Source organism: Hypanus sabinus, chromosome 9, assembly GCF_030144855.1.
Source record: "Hypanus sabinus isolate sHypSab1 chromosome 9, sHypSab1.hap1, whole genome shotgun sequence".
Classification (NCBI taxonomy): domain Eukaryota; kingdom Metazoa; phylum Chordata; class Chondrichthyes; order Myliobatiformes; family Dasyatidae; genus Hypanus; species Hypanus sabinus.
This window is the reverse complement of record NC_082714.1, coordinates 110,746,729-110,768,597: the sequence shown is the minus strand read 5'-3', so window position 1 is coordinate 110,768,597 and position 21,869 is coordinate 110,746,729. Positions and strand designations below refer to the sequence as shown.

General features: G+C 39.2%; 1 protein-coding gene and 1 pseudogene across 1 annotated transcript in view; both read right to left on the bottom strand.

The window, feature by feature from the left end:
* Nucleotides 1–21,869, bottom strand: part of LOC132400108 (uncharacterized) — a 187,254-nt gene that overhangs the window by 131,547 nt on the left and 33,838 nt on the right. Inside the window, exons 4-6 of the mRNA XM_059981185.1 lie at nt 18,531–18,724; nt 18,291–18,443; nt 12,984–13,102 (exon numbers count right to left, since the gene is read on the bottom strand). Of these exons, the coding sequence (XP_059837168.1) occupies nt 12,984–13,102; nt 18,291–18,443; nt 18,531–18,724 (466 nt within the window). The remainder of the gene's footprint in view (nt 1–12,983; nt 13,103–18,290; nt 18,444–18,530; nt 18,725–21,869) is intronic.
* On the bottom strand, nt 2,748–3,231 carry LOC132398962 (sin3 histone deacetylase corepressor complex component SDS3-like; annotated as a pseudogene).

Below are 21,869 nucleotides of genomic sequence, written 5' to 3'. Positions count from 1 at the left end.
ATTGGCAAAAGCGTCTCCTTCAGTACAAGTGTAACAGAAGGCTGTGTGCTTAGCCCCTTGCTCTACTCACTTTATACTTATGACTGTAAGGCTAAGCACAGCTCCAAAGCCAGATTTAAATTTACTGACAATACCATTATTGTTGACTAACTCAAAAGTGGTGACAGATCAGCACATAAGGAGATTGATAATCTGATACAACCTCTCACTCAATAGCAAGATCAAGAAGCTGATTATTGACTTCAAGAGAAGGAAACTGGAAGTCCATGAGCTACTCCTCATTGGAAATCAGAGGAGGAAAGGGGTAGCAACTTTAAATTTTCTCGGTGCTCTAGTTTAGAATGATCTGACCTCGATCAGGGATGCAATTGTCATTATGAAGAAAACATGGCAGTGCTTCAACTTTCTTAGAAGTTTGCGACAATTCAGCATATCATCTAAAACTTTGACAAAACTTCTTTAGATGTGTGGTGGTGCATTACCATGACTGGTTGTATCACGGCCTGGTAAGGAAGCACCAATTCCCTTCAACAGAAAATCCTACAAGTAGTCAATACGGCCTAGGACATCACAGGTAAAGGCCTCCCCACCACTGAGCACATCCACACAGCAAAGTACCATCCATCATCAAGGACCCCCACCATCCAGGCAATACTCTCTTCTCACTGCTGCCATTAGGGAAAAGGTACAGGAGTCCTAGGACCCATGTCACCAGGTTCAGGAACAGTTATTACCCTTCAACTATCAGGCTCTATAACCAGTGGGATAACTTCACTTAACTTTTCCCATGACTATAGACTTATTTTAGGGTCCCTTCATTTCATGTTGTTAATATTGCTTATTTGTTATTATTTATTTATTTTGTTTTAGTATTTGAACAACTTGTTCTCTTTTGCACATTGGTTTGTTTGTCCATCTTGTGGGGTGTGGTTTTTCTTTGCTTATATTGTGTTTCATGTATTTACTGTGAATGCCCACAAGAAAATGAATCTCATGGTTGTATATGATGACATGAGTACTTCTGTAATAAATTTACTTTGAACTTTGTACTTAAGTACTTAGACTCCAAGTGCAGTCTCAACAGTGTGAGTAAAGCAAGATCATAATTTTCTTTTCATTCTCCACAAACCTTGCACTTATCATTAACACTCCAAAGGGTTTCCTAATTACTTTCCAGTATGCTAACATTATATATTTCATACTCATAGGTTCAAACTAAATCTGATTATTGCAGCGAAGTCACACATAACAAGCTTCGTTTATAATTAATTAGCTGCCACCCCAATTACATAATACACGAAGATGTTTGCACTGACTTTCTTTTCTTAAAAAATGTTTCAAAACTTTTTTGGGCATGTTGTGTATGTGACCTGGCTACACAACAATGTTATTAATAAAAATGCTGGAGATGGGAACTAAGTTTCATGGTTCTTTACTGGTAGAAATCGAACTCTAGCATACACGTGCAGATGAATATGTGCCTAATAGCGCATGCAACGATGTGTCCCTACAACATAAAGTGGTCCATATTATACAGTAGCTATACAGTATACTCCTCCCATTTTATTTTAATAGTGTATTAACTGTATTTTTTACTGGGGCATGACTCTAAACAGATATGTTTTCCCTTAACATACAAACGCGTACCAATTGTTTACTTAGCAACGTAATAATATCAAAGTATAAAAAAGTAATGTAATAATATCAAATTATAACAAGCTTTTTTTTAAACTTTTGGTCTAAGACCCATTTATAACTCAAGTCTTGGGGGGGGGGGGAGACAGTCTCTACCCACTGTGCCGTACTTCTCTAGATGATGATTATGTACCAGTGGTAACAGAAGAAATAAGTGAAGCTGTAGCAAAATTAGTCATATTTCGCAAGAGGAGTGATGCATTTTTCGTTGTTTTGGATGACTTGCACCAACAAAAGAAATGGTTGGTGATCTGCTATCTCTGCTAGTTATTCAAAAGTCAGTGCAATCCAATGACTCAAAGAAATATCAGTACTTTACCAGTAATCTTTCACCATTTGATGTAGCAGTTGATTGAAATCCTGTTGTTCGTTCCATTGTTCTTAAGCTGCTGTTAAAGTACAGTTTTGCTGATATTAAAGATTACCTGCAGTACTATCTGTCTGAAGTTTAAACAAACAAATCTTGGTCAAGAAAATGAGACTGAACTCTATGCACTGAATTGTTTGGAGGATTCTATGTATGAAAAATCCCAGTTGTGCACAGTGCAAGAAAAGATTGTGTACTTGGCTCAAGAGGGAGAATTCCTTCAGATGCACATTCAGCACAAATATGAAAATACAACAATAGAAACCTTACAGTTTGTTGCCAGAATTTGCCTCCATTTTGATGCTGTTTCCTAACCTCTTCGTGCTGAGGATTCAAAATATGTATGTGCAAAAGAACTTGCCCTGCAAAGGATTAAGAGTATGATTCTCAATGGAAGAAATGATTGATTAGTTCAAGATTTACTTTGTGTGAAAGCTGTTCTGTTTGAATGGAATTGATTTTGTCCAACAGCTTTTAAGGGATGACCAGTTTTCATGGATCTTTCCTAAAAAATTGTTCTGGAGAAGACAGAGATGCTGGTCTTTTCAGAGATTTAAGCTTATTGAGAGTTCGCAGGTCTTCCATTACCTGTTCATCTGTTAACAAGTAACTTAACTGAGCAAGCGCAGGTCTTTGTCTTTTGTCTGTAATTGGAACAGGGTCATTAGATCTCCTCCTTAGTTTCCTAGTAATTATTGGCTTTACCTCCATAGAATCTCCAATGAATTCCATTCTCATTCTCAATCATCTTTTTTTCTTCTAACTCAATCTTTTTATCTTCAAATTCCTTCACTGCTGCTTTCTTCTCTTTAATATAGTTCCTTTCCACTTGTTCTGTCTCTAGTTGCAGAAAAAGCTCAGCATTTCATATTCCTTCCTTGTATTGTTGATCTAGTTTCTTCATCCTTTTCTGATACTCCTGCAAAGTGCCTTCCTGTAACTGCTGTAGTTGTCTTTTGAGAGATGTCAATTTCTCCTGGTACATCTGGTTTTTTTACTTCCAGGTAGTCTTCATCATCCTGCTTATTGGCAATATCTATCTCCCTTGCATCCTGTGTATCTTCATCTGAGTCGTGGCCACGGATACTGCATTCGTTCTCATTGTCGATGCTGTCCAGCTCCTCGTCATTGTAATAGTCAACAATGGGTGAGAGGAGAGCTGCGGACATCTTCCCCGCTGAGCTGCCCTCCTTTGTTGACACATCTAGTGCCTTGATAGTGTGCCAATCCAACTGGAATTTCCTGAGCCATTCACATGCCAGCAACAGTGGTCCTCCATTTTTCAGTACCTAGAAGTTCAGCTACTGTGTTTTGTCTCCGTAGGTCACTGTCACTTTAATTTTGCCTTCGGGATACACTTTCTGTCTTGTGTAAATCTTTAGCAGAAGTTAAGTTCATTTCAGAGGTATATGTGAAAACAGTCGTTTATAGTCGTGTACAGAGATCACTGTTAAAGCTGAGCCTGTATCCAACTCCATTTTCAGTCTCACGCCCGCCACCTGTGGAGTGACCCATATTACTCTTCAATCATCTGTCTCTTTCACGCTGTGAAGTTGCAGACAAGACAGTTCACTTTCGTTGGGGTTGTTTTCATCAGAACTGCCTTCTTTCATTTTGCGAACATTGTTGTATTTTCCTTCCTGGGGTTTCTTGTTTCACTGTATTTTGCCTTTTTTCTGCTGTTGACTAGCTTTGCATACTCTCCCAGTGTGGCCCTGTTTTCCACAGTTTCTGCATCCTTTGTCTTTAAACCAACAGTCATCCAGGTCATGTGACCTGTTCCCACAACAGTAACATTTCTTTCCTTCATTTCTGTTCAATGAGATTTTATTTGTGGCATATTCCAAAGATTTTTATTGTATCTCAGAACCACCTTGTGCCGTTGTTTCCGTTGATATTGCTATGCTTAGTGCTTTCTTGAATGTAAGGTCTCTTTCACACAGAAGCTTCTTCTGTGTGGTTTCACAGTGCATGCCACATACTAAGTTGTCCCTCAATGCATCCGAAAGATCCGCTCCAAATTGACAATGTTCGAATACTTTGCGCATTTCAGCACAATATTCCGAAATGCTTTCATTTTTGCTCTGATTCCAATTGTAAAATTTAAATTTTTCAGCAATGACCAGTGGTTTGGGGTTTAAATGCTGTTGGAGAGTGTCTGCTATTTGCTTGAATGTTTTGTCAGCTGGCTTTTCAGGGGTTAACAAGCTCCATAGCAGGCCATATGTTTTTGCTCCCATAATACTAAATAAGACGCTGGCTTTCTTTTTATCATTAACATCATTAGTATCACAATATAACTCCACTCTTTCAATGTAAGCTGCCCAGTCTTCAAGGCTACTATCAAATGCTGTAATGGTTCCAATCACCACAATCTTGTTATGTTAATTTAGCCCCGTTCTCCCTTTTTTTGACTCACGTGACCTTTTTGCTAGCGCCACGAGTGCACTCATCTAGATGTGTGTTTTTCGCTCCTTTTTATCTCCCTTCTGGGGCAGGCAGACCCTCAGCCCTGGGGTTCAGCACTGGCTGTGGTCTCGCCTGGACTGTGTCTCTTGGTCTCCTGATGTTCCCGACCCCAGCTGTGCTCCCGCTTCCTTTTTGACTCGCTGCCTCCCTCTGCCTCCTCCTCTCACTTCTTGGCTCATTCCTTGCACTCTTCCTCCAAGCGTTGTTATCAATTAAAACACGGCGTTCTGATATGACAGAGGTTTATTAACCTTGTTGCCAATTTGTTGTGTGTGTGGCCTGGCTACACAACAATGCTATTAATAAAAACGCTGGAGACGGGAGCTAAGTTTCATGGCTCTTTACTGGTAGAAACTGAACTCTAACACACATGTGCAGACCAATACGTGCCTAATAGTGCATGCAACGACATGTCCCTACAACATAAAGTAGTCCCATATTATACAGTAGCTATACAATACAGGGCAAATTTGCATAAAGTCTGATTTCTGTAAATCAGATCTGTACCCTGTAAGCCACTGTGATGCTAGTGGATTAAACATGGATGGTCTGGCCCATTCACATCATCCAGTTGCAAAGTTTATTTTAATGTTAATATAGCTATGTTCCAGAGAAGTTGTTCTCAAGTGGCAGGGGTAGGCAACCGCGGCTGACGAAGGAACTTAAGGACTGCATAAAGCCAAGTAAAGGGCATATAAGGTAGCAAAAGTGAGTGGGAAGTTGGATGATTGGGAAGCTTTTAAAATCCAACATTGGCAACTAAAAAGCTATAAAAATGAAAAAGATAAAATATGAGGGCAGACTAGCCAATAATATAAAGCAGGATACCCAAAGGTTTTTCAGTTATATTAAGAGTAAAAGGAAGGTGAGAGTTGAAATTGGACCACTGGAATATGATACTGATGAGTTAGTAATGTGGGGATGAGGGGGAATAGCAGATGAACTTAATGGATACTTCGCACTTGTCTTCACTGTAGAAGACACTAGCAGTATGCCAGTGGTACATAAGTGTCAGGAAGTAGGAGTGAGTGTTGTTGCTATTACAAAGGAAAAAGTGCCAGGCAAACTCAAAGGTTTTAGGGTGGATAAGTCCCCTGGACCCGATGAATTACATCCCAGAGCCCTGAGAGAGGTTGCTGATAACAGATGCATTGGTCATGATCTTTCCAGAATCACTTGATTCTGGCATGGTCCTGGAGACCTGAAAGATTGCAAATGTCACTCCAATCAGTAGTTGTTTGCTGAGCCTCTGCCACAACTGTAACATAATTTGTTCAGCCAGGCTGGCTTCTGGTTAGATAATGCAATTTTCTTCATGCTCACTTTCATTCCTGACTGCAACTCAAATGAGTCACTGTCTGCAGTTTCCATTGAAATAGTAATTTCCACTGCTCATTTGAATATAAGCTGTGCTTTAGTTAGGAGCTGCTTTTGAAATTTTAAGATTCCATAGCCCAAACAATCTCTTAGTGTATCATTAAGCCCATTTCCAAACTGAAAATGCTCTGACAATCTCTTCATTTCAGCTACATAAAATGAAATGGGCACCCCCTTCCTTTTGATTCTGTTTATGAAAGCTAAAGCGTTCTGCAATCAACAATGGCTTTGGTTCTAAATATTCCTGCATCACTTTTGCAATAGTAGCAAGGCTCACTTCTGATGGTTTGGTTACAGTACTCAAACCTTGAAGCAAACTGTATGCGTTTAAACCTAATACACTTACCTAAATTGGCTTCTCATTTGTTATTTCATTTGGTTCAAAATACTGTTCCAATTGTTCAGTGTACATGAGCCAATTACCGATTATGTAATCAGACTCATCAATCTTTCTAACATAGCCAACCATTTCTGACTTTTTAATGATTTTTATCACCAGGTGCTCAGTTTATGAACCCTGTATTGTTCAGTTTATGGCCTTTTGAAAAAAAAACTCTATCGTGTCTTTCCTTCCAAAGACCATCTTTCCACATGCTGCGGTGTTACTTTTAAATTTGACCTTCAATGGTTTTATTTTATTTTGAATGTCTCACTCACTTTAACAGGCTGGTAGCCGTGTCGGGTTTGTTTTAAAATTATCTTGTCATCAAGGTTATGTTTGGCAACTTCAAAACATTAAACTAATTCAAAGGAAGATAGGAATGTCCAAAATATGGTTTTAACTTCATCCTTACTTTAAGTGAGGTGCACACATATCACGAGGTAGCATAATGATGTATGCAATTTATGTTTTATGTATAAAACTAGCAATTAATTCCTTAAACATACAGGAATGCTTAACCAAAATAAATAAATATTTTTATATGTATACGCGCACACACACACACATAATTACTCAAAAATTACTTAAACAAAGTAACAAAGTAAACAAAGTAAAAGTAACCTGCTTTTATAAAGCAGGTTAAACTGTTTATACTATTATTCTCAAAGCAAGTGCAAAAAATTGCAAAAAATTAGTTTTATTAAAATATCTGTGACTGTCAGTGTAATAATAGAACTATAAGGTAACAGAACACCTCACCCAAAGAAAAAAGTTTAACTATAGCTTTGTTCAAAGTTACAAGGATTTTCACAGCATTGGGCCAGATCTACAGAGAAGTCAACTCATCTCTTTCATGTCTGCAAATTGCACTGGAATTGGTAAGCCTGCGACAAGCTGAAGTGCAAAGGTCAGTGTAATTCACCTACTCAAGGATCAGAATCAGGTTTAATATCACAGGCATATGTCATGAAATTTATTAACTTTGCGGCAGCAGTACAATGCAATACATGATAACAGAGAGAAAAAACTTTATTACAGTAAATATATGTATATTAAAGATTAAATTAAATAAGTAGTATAAAAAATGGGAAATATAAAAAGTAATGAAGTAATGTTCATGAATTCAATGTCCATTCAGAAATCAGAATGCAGAGCGGAAGAAGCCGTTCCTGATCATTGAGTGCATCTGCATTAGAATTCTACATCTCCTTCCCAATGGTAGCAATGAGAAGAGGGCATGTCCTGCATGGTAGGGGCTCTTAATGATGGACACCACCTTTCTGAAACACCACTCCTTGAAGATGTCCTGGATACTATGGAGGCTAGTGCCCATGATGAAGCTGACTAACTTTACAACTCTCTGCAGCTTACTTCGATCCTGTGCAATAGCGACCCCCTTCCCCAAACCAGATGGTGATGCAGCTATTTAGAATGCTCTCCAAGATACATCTGTAGAAATTTGCGAGTATTTTAGGTGACAAATCAAATCTCTTCAGACTCCTAATGAAATATAGCTGTTGTCTTGCCTTCTTTATAGCTACGTCAATATATTGGATCAAAATTAGGTCCTCAGAGATATTGACACCCACTTAGTGAAAACTGCTCACTCTCTCTACTTCTGATCTCACTATGAGGACTGGTATGTGACCCCTCATCTTATCCCTTCTGAAGTCCACAATCAGTTTTCTGGTCTTACTGATGTTCAGTGCAAGGTTGTTGCTGTGACACCACTCAACTAACTGGTATATCTCACTCCTGTACACCCTCTCGTCACTCTTTGAGGTTCTGTCAACAACTGTTGTATCGTCAGCAAATTTATGATGGCAGTGAGCTGTGCCAGAGAGAGTAGAGAGGTGGGCTAAGCACACATTCCTGAGATGTTCCAGTGTTGATTGTCAGCAAGTTGAAAGGTGGAAATGTTATTTCCAATCCACACAAATAGTGTTCTTCTAATTAGGAAGTCAAGGATCCAGTTGTAGAGGGAGGTTCAGCATCCCGGGTTCTGGAGCTTTTCCATCAGAACTGCATGAATGATACTATTAAATGCTGACCTGTAGTCAATAATAAGCATCCTGACATTGGCGTTTGTATTAGCCAGCTGATTCAAGGCCGCATGGAGAGCCAGTGTTTGCAACCACCATAGACCTACTGAGGCAATAGACAAATTACAGTGGGTCCAAGTCCTTGCTGAGACAGGAGTTGATTCTAGCCATAACCAACCTATCAAAGCACTTCATCACCACAGATGTGAGTGCTACTGGACAACAATCAAGTAGGCAGCTCGCCCTGCTCTTCTTGGGCACAGCTATAATTATTGCCCTTTTGTTGCAGGTGGTAACTTCTGACCGTAGCAATGAGAGACTGAAAATGTCTTTGAACACCCCTCGTCAATTGGTTGGCACAGGTTTTCAGAGCCTTACTGGGTACTCCATTAGGGCCTGTTGCCTTGCAAGGGTTCATCCTCTTGAATGCAGCCTGATGTCGGCCTCAGAGACAGAGATCACAGGGTCACCAGGTGCTGCAGGGATCCTCATAGCTGTAGTTTTATTTTCCCTTTCAAAGTGAGATCAAAAGGCATTGAGCTAATCCTGGAGTGAAACATCACTGCCATTCATGATATTGGGTTTTGCTTTGTAGGAAGAAAAGGCCTGCAAACCCTGCCAGAGTTGACATGCATCTGATGTCACCTCCAACCTCGGTCAGAATTGTTCCTTAGTTCTTGAAATAGTCCTCCACAAGTCATACACACAAAATGCTGGTGGAACACAGCAGGCCAGGCAGCAACTATAGGGAGAAGCACTGTTGACGTTTCCGGCCGAGACCTTTTGTCAGGACTGGATCCACAAGTCATACCTGGTTTTCTTGTATAGACCTGGATCACTGGACTTGAATGCCACAGCTCTTGCTCTCAGCAGTCTATGAACCTCTTGGTTCATCCATGGCTTTTGATTTGGGTATGTACAGTAAGTTCTTGTAGGCATATTCTCACCAAAGAAGTCTTAAAGAAGTCTGTGATAGTTGTGGCGTACTCATTCAGTCTCTAAGATGAATCCCTGAATACTGTCCAGTTCACCAGTTCAAAACAGTCCTTAAAGTGCTCCTTCTTAGTCCTCAGTACTGGTGCAGCAGTCTTCAGTCACTGCTTATACTCAGGGAGAAGTACAACTAGGTGATCAGATTTTCCAAAGTAATGTGGGCATGAGACAGCACAGTAAGCACTCATGATGGTAGTGTAACAGTGGTCCAATGTGTTGGTTCCTCAGGTACAAGTGATTAGTTGGTAATAATTATTTCGAGGTTTTTTTCAAGCTGGCCTGGTTAAAAACTGCCAAGATGATGGGTAAGGCATCAGAATCTGCTGTTTCATGCTTGTTCATCAAACCACTCAGTTCGTCTAGAGCCTGTTCAACACTGGCCTGTGGTGGGACACTACCAAAATATTTGCTGAAATTTCCCACGACAAGTAAAATGGACAAGGTGTTCTAGGTCTGGTGAACAGGACTGGGACAGCACAGCCATGACTGTACACCACAGGGAGTTGATCATGAAGCATACTCCACTCCTCCCCTACCTTTGAAAGACTCAGCAGTCCTACCTAGATGGTGTATTGTAAACCATCAATCTGAATTGCTGAATCCGGAATGGAAGGGGTTAACCAAGATTCCATGAAACAAAAGACTCAAGAGGTCTAAGTGTCCCTCTGATATAGAACCCTAGCTCTGAGATCTTCAATTTTATTCACCAGAGACTACATTTTAAAGCAAGATGGTCAGTATTGGGAGTCAAAAGCCACATTTTCTTAAACAATCTTTTAGTCCAGCTTGTCATCCTCTCTTCTGGCGTCTTAAGGGGGAAGCACCCCAGCAACTGGAGTCCAATCTAGTTTTGTTCTAGATTGTTTAATCGCATTAAAACAACATCCACAAGACTCAGAATTCAACTCAGCTGAGTAGAAGGGATGTATTTATCACTCAACTCTTTAGCTTTCTATCCACACTGGCTGGCCTAAGCAGTGCAACCCCTTTCACTTGGAGTCATTGACCTCAAGTGTAAAGCTAAGTGCAGGGAAGTAATTTATTTGTTTTATGCTAGGTCCATTAATAATAACCCGGGAAAATTCTTTGGTGTGGAGGGTCAACTTGGCTGTGCCTCCACATTAGATCAGGAAACGGTGAGTGTACAAGGTCATTGGTTATATAATCCAGGAGAACACATCCATATTAAAATGCTCCTAGCTACCTGACCAACTTCTGACAGCTGGTGAGCCTTTGGGGGCATTGCTGTACACCTATAGAAAAGCCCTGTGCTGTGCAAGGCCTCATCAATCAGCTGACAGCCAGCCTTCCCAGTTAAAAATTGAGATCGATATACCACAGTAGAGGAAACAATGTGGTGCAGTGTCAATATTTTAACCCACAATTATAATAAAATGAACAAAAGATATCAAATTAAACCCATAGCAGCAATCAGCATTGATTTGTATTAACAATAGTCCAAAACTTCAGGTAATAACAAACTGTCTATAGTGACCACTGGTTTACAAACAGATCTACTAAAGCTTGAAGCTGTCACGATCTTAAGTGACAAGGTCCTCCTATGCAGTGTTGGGGCCACGTGTAATATAAATGTCACCTGCATGAAGGAACTGATGGCATTGTGGCCAAGTTTGTAAATGATACCAAGATAGGTACAGGGACAGATAGATAGTAGTGCTGCAGAGGCACAGAATCTGCTAAAGGTCTTGGACGAGTTGGGAGAATAGGCAAAGAAGTGAATGATGGATGACAATGTGAGGAAGTGCAACATCACACATTTTTGGTGAAAGAATAAAGGTGTAGTCCATTTCCTAAATTTGGAGAGAATACAGAAATTGGAGGTGCAAAGGGGACATAGGAATCCTACTGCAGGATTCTCTTAAGGTTAACTTTTAGGTTGAGTTGGTAGTAAAGAAAGCAAATGCAATGTTAGCATTCATTTCTAAAGGGGTAAAACATACAAGTAAGGATGTACTGCTGGGGCTTTATAAAGCTTTAATCAGACCACATTTGGAATACTGTGAGCAATTTTGAGCCATAGATGTAAGGAAAAATGTTCTGTGCCTGGTGCCTGGTGACCATGATCTCAGGAATAGAAGGACTGATATGTCAAGAAATTTTCATGTCTCTGGGCCTGTACTTGTGTGAGTTCAGAAGGATGAAGTGGCACACACATTGAAACCAACTGAATGGCATGCAGTGGACATGGAAAGGATGCTTACATGAGTAGGACAATCTAGGGTCCCGTGGCACAGCCTAGTAACAAAGAGATATCCAATAAAAGGATCTAATGCTTTCCTGGTATATATGACAAATAAACTCTTCTTGGGCTTCTAGGCAGGTACAGATATCGATTTAACCAACGTTTTAATGGCAAACTTGCCATCTTCATCAGGGATGAATCCTAGGCTTGTCTAGTCAGATGGTATTTATACCCCTGTCGCCTGTCCCTCCTGATTGGTTAGTTCTCATTCAGTCAGGTTTCCACTGTCCACCTTGCTTACATCAGTCAAATTCCAGTTCTTACTTACAGCCAGACCCTTTGGAAAATTATTTTCCTCTGGTTTTATTTCAATGGATTTCTTCACCAGGTGGCCCCAAAAGTCAAAGTCAAACCTGGGCCCATTGTGAATGCAATGTTCTGCTCCCTCCGATTTCACCAGGTAACCCAAACACATACACCTTTTATGCTTCTTGATGCGGGTTTTCGCCATGCCAATATACGCTGCTCCACTTTCACAGAGAATCCTGAGGCTTACATAAGTGGTAAGGAAATTAGTGGGGAAGGTTCTTTGAGAGAAGATCTAATTCCATTAGGAAAGTCATAGACTTGTTAGGGATAGTCAGCATGACTTTGTATAGGAGAGGTCATGTTTTACAAACTTGATTGATCTTATTGAGGAATGACACCAATGACTGGTGAAGGTTCAGCAATGAAAGCTGTACACGTGGACTTTAAAAAGTTTTTCAATGAAGTCTCTTATAGTAGACTGATTAAGGCATTCAGGATCCATGGAGATTTTCTAAATTGAATTCAAAATTAGCTTGGTCATTTTTGGAGTACTGTGTACAACTCTGATTTTTGCATTACAGGATGTAGAGGCTTTGTGGGATGTGGGAAATATTAATCAAGATATCTCCTTGATTAGATAGTATTGGCTGCAAGGAGAGATTGGACAAACTTGGACAGTTTTCTTGGTGAGTCCAAAGGCTGAGGAGCAACTTGACACAAGTATACAAAATTATGAGGCAGAGACAGGACAGATAATCAGAGTCTTTCTCCCAGGGTGGAAATTTCAAATACTAGAGGGCATATCTTAAACGGTGGGAGGGGGAAAGTTTGAAGATGATTAATGAGACAAGTTTTGTTTACACACAGAAAGTAACAGCTGCCTGGATGTACGTTACCAGGAGAAATGGCGAAAGTAAATACGATAGCCATGGTAAAGAGCCATTTTAGATAGGCAATGACAATCAGGGAAGGGAATGGGGAGAAATAAACAATGTATTCGCATATGAGATTGAGTTGTCATCTTGAATTCCACTGATATCATAGGTTGAAGGTGCCTGTACTGTAACTTTCACTGTTCTATGTTCTGTTCAGTGAAATATATATGTACGTGCTAAGTCAAATTACTTATACATTCAAATTCCTTACCTAGTGCAATGAGGTACTTCTTTATTCAAGTGCTTTTCTTTTGTCTCATTTGTATATTTTGCAGCAATTATACTGATCATTTTTTCAGTAACTGTGTTTTCTTTAATGTCACATTCCCTCTGCAGAAGTACAGAATCTTTGTTAATAAGGTATTAAAAAATTAGTATTACAAACAAAATGATACTGCATACAAACACATAGAAATTACATTTCATCCATTTCTTGTGTGCTTAATGTAAGCTGTATTTACTTTCAACACACAAACTTGATACAATTTACTTCAAAAAAATCTATTAGGGCAGTTTATTCCCATGTTAATGTGCTAAACCACAACCAGCACAATCCTGATTGTCAGGTGACTGAGACTGCAAATGTCACGTTAATTCCTTACAAATTCTGGGAAGTGGTCTCACCTTTAAAATATAGTACATTCTCCTGGCAGCGTCTTTAACTGTGCAAGAAGCTGCCATAAAAGGGAAGGAGGAGCTACCATATCTAGTGTTTCTGGCACAACAAAGCCATCCTTCCTAGACATTAATTCACATGCTATAAATGACTCTACGACACTCTGATAATGCAAGTTAATAATTGATTAGAATCATATCCAGCACTAGCAATGAAGTGATCTGTCAGGTAGCAAGGGAACAAAATTTGTATAACCTAATGTGACCTAATGGAGTGTTTGTGTCCTGTTTAGGGCACCAGAGAGCATAAGAGATATTGCAGCACAAATCATACTTGTTAATTTGCACAATGATTATTGCTTCAATAATTTGTACTTTTTTTTCTTAATGTCATATTCTTATTGCAATTCAGAAGTTGTTTTTTTTAAATTATTAACAGCAAAATGCAGTAAGAAAATATGGAAACTAATGCAAATGGAAGAAGTTACAAAAAAGGGTTTCAAGCAACATTAAACTGAAACCAAAAATAATTATAAATGAAATTTTTATCTCAGAAATCAAGATAAATAGAACTGATTTTTTCTGTATTGATAGCTAATTATTCTACAATTGTAATCTGAGGCACAAGAGTGCAAATGTTGGAGCTTGGAGCTACACACAAAAATTTAGAGGAACTCAGCAAGTCAGGCAGCATCTACAGTGGGAAATGGACAGTCAACATTTCAGGTTGAGACCCTTCTGGTGAAGATGAAGTATCTCAGAACATTACAGCACAGTGGAGGCCTTCCAAACCACAATGTTGTGCTGACCTGTTAACCTACTCCAAGACAAATCTATAACTCTTCCCTCCCACAGTGACCTCCATTTTTCTTTCATCCACGTGCTTATCTAAGAGTCCCTTAGATGCCCCTTAATATATCTGCCACCAACCTCAGAAGTGCATTCCATGCACTTACCACTCTCGGTGTAAAAACTGTGCTATTTCAGGGTCAGAAATGAGTGCACAGTGTGTTGAACAAGAATGGTCCCCTGTGTGTACCAGGCACAAATTGTTTTTAATGAAGTGACACTCTCAATTGGAACTCTTACTATTTAGCTCCTTTCTTTCAGACCATCCATCTGCTTATAAGATCATTTCAACCACCAACTTCCACACATGAACCTCAGTTATCAACCTGCCAGCTCCCACTGACCCTGACCAACATGGACATTCCCACTCTCTGAACACCCCAACTACACCCACCTCTCAACTTCAAAATTGAGGTCCTCATCCATTCACAACCCCTCCACAAACACCTATTGGGAGAAACCAGACAAAACCATCACCACCCACTGCATTTTAGAATACACAAAACTCAGGCGGGAGCAAGCTATCCCTAATCCCAAAGAATGTGAGAGTTACAAAACACTGAGCAGGAGAACGTGCAGGGCAGGTCAGGGTAGACATGTGTTCTACTTCTAGAGGAAAAGTATGAGAAATGGAAAAAATACAACAAATTGAGTTCATATATAGCACAATTCAAACAGACAGAAAGCAAGTATCGGAAATTAGAGCATTCAATTTCAGTTCTAGAAGACTGTAACATGCCACAATGGAAAATGAAGTGTTCTTCTTCAGACATGATCTTTACCAAGCCTTAATGTTTTTCAATGTTTTATTTATTGTACATTTATTTGTTCAAGTTTGCTGCAAAAGTATTTATTAAAGCAGTCTGAGAAACAAAGCATGAAGATGACTGGGAGTATATTGTTAATGGGAATAATGGCATCAATGGTGTTAACTGCAGAAATAGATATTTGGGAATTTGATAATGGAATTGATAAAGATTGAAGACAAATTTTCAAGTGGCAAATATGTTCTCTACTGTAATTATCGAAATGTTTACTGTTTCTAATCTTTATTTTCCGTAAGTGGTTAGCTTCTTTCAGTATAATTACTCCTAGTTTTAGACTTTTGCTTAAATACCTTTTTAATTGCTCTAAGTTCCAAGCACCCCCAAATTTTGCATAACCAGTCTTCCTTCTAGTGGCCATAAACTAATCATATCCTATTGAAATGCATTCCACTATTTCTACATTGATTGAACAATCTTACTAACTTGTTTAGGTGCTTTTCAGTTTTCCATGTGTACTGTATCTATATTTACTCTAAATCTCATCAAGTTTTCCTGCACAGAAATATTATACTACACTAAAACTTACTACTTTTCATTTCTTACAAGCAAATTTAATCCTCTTTCCCAATTTAAAATTTACCAATTTATAAAAGAATGCTGAAGACAGATGAGTATATTAAGTATATAAATTGATGAGAAACATTTACAACATGTAACCCTTACCCACAGGCTGGTATATGTCTAGGGGAAAAAGGAGATCCAGCCACTCACCAACCCACCTCCCGAACACGCAGGTGCTGTGAGAATCGAGTTAATGCCTCGCGCCCGCCAACAGTATCAAACCCACAACAAATACCGTTATGAAATACACTTTAAAGAGTTTACTAAAATTAAAAAAATAGTAGGCAATACAATATATATATACATGGAAAAAAACAAAAGGCGCCAACTTATCAAAGTTCAGTCTGTTTAGTGCACTCGTTGGAGCTCAATCAACGAACCAATCGACCCATCCGGCCGTCGCACCTGGGACCACCCCGGTGGTCTTACGAGCAGTCCAGCACACGTCCACCTTCCTCAGCGTCTTCTTCGGCCTCTCCCTTCCACCAAAAAAACCCGCCAAAAAAACCCCTCCCCCAAATTCCCAGCATCACAAGACGCAATGACATTCCCCATTGATTAACAAATGAATACAATTACCATATCAGCCATTCTAAAGTGAAACAACGGTGAGAGAAACACTTATCCGACAAAGAAGCATTCCTACTTGTAACAAACCAAAGAGGCCATTCTGAGTAACATACACAGGACATTGTACAAACAAATACAATGAAAAACAATTATTTATTTCACTGTACTGATTTGATTCTCCAGAAAGAAATTCTATTATTAGCTACAACCTCTTTATTAGATTAAGATTAAACAGAGTGAAATGCATCATCTACAACAAATCAAATGAGCCACGATGCGCTGGGGGCAGCCCGCAAGTGTTGGTAGGCTTCTGGCACCAACATAACATGCCCATAACTTACTAACCCAAGTCCTTGGAGTGTGGGAGGAAATTAAGCCATCTAGAGGGAACCCACACATTCACAGAGAGAACTCTTTATAGTCAGTGATGGGAAATGAACCTCAATTGGTGGTCACCAATACTATAAAGCGATTACGCTAACTCCTATAACCGCTAAGCTACGGTAAGACTTGTGATAGCGAATGCACTAACTACAATGCTATCACATTGCATACTGAAATAGTAAGTTCCTAAGAAATGAAGAATATGGACATTCAGGCAAGACCCAATTCCACCAAGTTTCTGATGTTCTTCTGATAATAAAAGGGCAAATCCTTCTGGCTGGAGTTGCCAGCTGTACCTACAAACACCGGATTACTATCAATCAATCTTCAGTAAATTTCATAATTCCACAGATATTCTCCTAAACTGAGTGTCACCAAATGACATACAGTGCTGTAGCTGTTACTCCACTCTGCATCTGTATACACAGTCCTATAGTTGGTAGCCCCTCTTTCTGGAATTCTGCATTAAGCAGAATTACTTTTATAATCCTCTGCTTGTCAAACATGGAATAAGATCAAAGGCTCCTTTGATCTTAATAGAGATGATACCCTTGGGATTAAGAGGCAAAGGGGAGAATAAGTATTTCTTTAAATAATTCACTCTATTTCAACATTTTTAATTATTTGTTTATTTTTGTGGGATTTCAATTAACATTTTGAAGGTTATTTTACGTATTCTATCTTTACTTCAATTTTAATGTTACCAAATACCTTCTACCAAAGTCTGTCATGGTCATTCGGCATCAGGACCACAATACTAAAGTACCTGAGGTCTGGATTTCATTGAGACCTTGTTTTCAAAGGTATGGAGGATCAGTGAAAGGAGCTCTCCTTGTTCAGACTGGATTAAGTGTGGGTAAATTTTGGGAATTAGAGGCAGTGAGCCAAGTCCAGAAAACTGACCCATTAAATTCTGGCATATGCAGTAAAACTCCAATAATTAATACATACTTTATTTCTTCCCCCAGTAAACCTCATGAATTTAAAGGTAGTGGAAATCAAACCATGTAAATTTAAAGGAAACATGAAAAATAGAACTGGTATCAGCTTATATGCTTCGACAAGCTGAAATACACAAACATTTCCGTCCCCAGCCACCATTCCCAATCCTAGATCCAGTCATATACCCTGCCTAAACTTCAGGCTATGTCTACAGCCATATAACCACCTTGTCAAACTCTGGCAATACACATTCGGAACACCAAATCTAATTTTCACTAATAGATAGCTGGCTACAGCAATCATAAAATATTTCATTCAATTACCTCCAGTGTCATGGTGACTGAATTTGATGCTTGAATAAAATCTTCAATGATTTGGAGCATCTGATCAGAGCTACTGTAAAACCTAAAGTCCCTACAGTATTTACTGAGTTGTGTATCATATTTGACAGAGAATGATGTTGAGAAAAGACTACTCTTAAATGAAATCTTTTAGGAAACTAAATAGAAAGCCCATCATTATGGCAGAGAACCAATCTATAGTTACAAGCTCTGGTCCAGATTTTCCATATCACTTCAAGTAGCTCTCTGTCCAGGCTTTCTAAATGAGCCTAGACAGAATAAAACATTAGCCTGAAACGCAATCCTGTTGTAGTTCTAACAAACATCTGTCTCTCTAAATTTTGGATGCATTGAACTAAATAAAGATGGTAAAGGGAAATGAATCAAAGTTAATAACAATGAACCTGTATTGTTTTATTCACACATTACCTTTTTTGGCTGATTCTTGCACATTAAATCTGCTTTGTGTCTTTTGGAACTCTTGTTGCTATTTGGAGTGTTCTGCTTTTCACCAATATTATAGCAGATCTCATCCAATCTGAATTTATCCATTTCAGAAGCCATATTTTCTGTGAATTTTGTCTGGCAAACAGAATGCAAACAAAGCTTTTCAGTTGCAGAGACCATCGTTGAACTTGGATTAAATGTTCTATATGCAGCATGTTGTACTTTTTTGTAGTTGTCTTTGATACGGGTTCCACTTCTTTCATGCATTCCTCCTGGGGTCACTTTCTCTAATTTGCCTTCCAGCTGCATCTCCAAAGCTTCATTTTTTGAGTTTTTAAGTTTATTCTGATCATCCTCCTTTGGTGATTTTTCATCAAATATTGAGCAAAATGCTTGGTGCTTGATAATCCGATCATCTATTTTAAAAGAAAGAGAAAATTGTTTCAAATAAACTAGCTACATCTGTGAAGCTATGAGAAATTATTTCAAAACTACTTAATCCAATTTTTTTAAAGGCTCAAGCTTTAGTTCAAAGACCCCCCCCCCCCCACCACCAACCAGGAAGAAAGAAAATAAGTCAGTCTAGGAAGCAGAGGAAGAAGGGTAGAGCAATGGATGGATCAAAGGGAATACCTGCAGTAGGAGTAAAATAGCATGGTCATCAAATGCACAACTAAGCTCCTTCGTGTAATATGCTGCTAATGTTGTGAAATCTAGATACGTGATCTAACTAGAAGCTGTCTGATCTTCTGAATTTATTCAGCATGTTCTGTTTTTTATTTCAGACTTCCAGTACCTGCATTTTAATTAATCTTTTAAAGAGTACCTCTCTTATAAATTGAAAATTCAAAAACTTTGTTGAATGCTCAAAAATAATTGCTAGTTCTATATTTTTACAGTACTGAAGAATGTGACTTTTAACAAAAACAGGAACGCTGGACAAATTCAGTCAGTCAAGGAGCATCAGTGAACCTAGAAATAAGTGAATGTTTCGTGTCAAAGACCATTCAATAGAATAGAGAAAAAGAGAAAATAAGTTAGTTTAAGTAACTGAGACAATGTCAAAATTTGGGTAAAATGATGGTGGGCCATTGAATGGACAATTTCAGCTCATTTGTCTCTGTACATGGTACTAATGGTGAGAAATCTGATTGATGTTTTACAAGCTGGCCTACTGTAATATGCTGAGCAGGCTAGAATATAAAAATGAAAATTAAAAAGTGAGTAATGAATTGCATGTTTAAATGATTAAAAAAGAATGAAAGACAAAGTTATCTGAAGTTGGAGAATTTAGTACTGAATACTACAGGGTACAATGGACCCAACAAAAAAATTGAGATGTTGTTCTGTGAACTTTAATATCTAGTTCTAATTTCTTGAATTAAATACCATATTCCATGCACAACAACCTGGCACTCAATGTCAACAAGACCAAGGAGTTGATTGTGAACTTCAGGAAAGGGAAGTCAGGAGAATGCACACTAATCCTCACTGAGGGCTCTGTGACAGAAAGCCTGAGCAGCTTTCAAGTTCCTGGGTGTTAACATCTTAACCGGATCTTTTCTGGGCCCAAAAGATCAATGTAATTACTGTTATGTACCCCTAGGGTTCATATTTCCTGTAGACAACCACTTTAAAATGTCGGGAGAATGAGTCTGGCTTTTGGACACTGTTTGTGCTGCTAATGAGAGAGAGGGACGGCAGATGAGAGAGAAATATAATTTAGTATTATGGCTTCTTCACTGATTATTTACCTTTGCGACAAGGACACTCTTCTTTGCTCGTTAACATTCTTGCTGAAACAGCAGGAGTGGCCCAGTTTGATGGACATGGACATGGACAGTTGATGGATGGCTGGTACCCCGGCAGGGGAGATAAAAGACAAGTCTGCTGAGACACAGGCAGACACGCCACAGGACACTGAAGGAGCATTGTGCACCCACAGGAAGGTGGGGGCTTGGAGGATCGATTCGGGGGAATTGATCAGAGGCTCACAGTGTGTGAAGGCAGGCCGGTGGGGTGTGTGTGTCCACCCTCACCTGGGTGACAGGCTCACCACTGAAGAACGGTCTGGCCGGGAACGGAGGGGTCACAGTCGGTAACCACAACAGGACAACAGAACAAGTAGATAACGGAAGGTTTGCCTGCTGCAACTGCTCACCTCTCGCTCTCTCTCTCTCCCCCAAACGGTACCACAGCAACTACCTCGAACTAAACTAAACTGATCTGAACTCTGCATCATCCGAAGACTATTCATTTACTGCTAGACTTTGAAGGAGCTTGGTTTTGATTTATATTTCCACACTTCTGTATATATCGTTGCTAACCTGTTTTATATGTATATTTGCATTTTATAGTACTGTATTACTTAGTTTACTAATAAACACTTTTAGTTACAGTACCACCAGACTCCAATGTATCATTCCATTTCTGCTGGTTTGGTAACCCGGTCACGGGGTACGTGACATTACAAAGACAGCATGTCAGCTGCTCTATTACAAGACTCTTACAGTTTCTGTAGATATGATGTTGAACATTCTAACTGGTGACATCAAAGCCTGGTACGGAGGCTCCAATATGCAGGATTAAAAGAGCCTGCAGAGGGTTGTAGACTTAACCAGTTCCATCATGAGCACACCCTCCCCACACTTGAGAACATCTTCAAAAGGCAATACTTCAAGAAGGTAGCATCCATCACTAGCGACCTTCATCATAATGGTCATGCCTTCTTCTTGCGACTACCATCGGGTAGCCTGAAGACCCACACTCAACAATTTAGGAACAGTTTCTTCCTTCCCCCATCAGATTTCTGAATATTCCATGATCTTTTAAATACAACCTTGAATTCCTTTTGTTTCTGCACTATGTTTATATTTGTAAGTTATTTTTGTTCTATGTCCTCCACTGTACTGCTGCCGCAGAACAAATGTCATGCTATATGTCAGTGATGATAAATGTGATTCTGATTTGGCTCCTGCCTTATTACTACATTAGCCTTGCCAGTATGCCATCATTCTGTCTCATCACCATTCCCCACATGGAGATAGGTATCTGGGCTGATCACCTTGTTTGTCTAATAGCCATCTCTCCTCAGTCATGCTTCTATAAAAATCACTGGGAAAATGTTTCTTATCCATATCTAAACTTTTACTAATAACAGCTCCAGACAAGACAGAGCAACAGCTTAGAAATCTTTGTCTTTTCACAGAATCTTATATGAAATATGTATGGAGTAGACATCAGAATAGAAAGCATAGAAGTTGTCACTTTTGCCTTAAGCCAGCGTCAGTGTCATACACTAGGAATTCTATGTTGATAAACTATTAATTCCTCACAAAAATACTCACATCTTCATTGTAGCTGAACTGACACCAAGATCCTGATCGTTTATATATAGCCTGATCATTTATTTTTAGACTCCTTTCGCAATGATATGATATTCCAAAGCACCTTAGAGGCAATAAAACTTCTACCAATGCATTAACTTTTTCTAATGTGGCTTTTGCACAAACTAAAGGGAATAAAATTACACTAATGCACTGAAGGGGTGTTGGGAGGTTT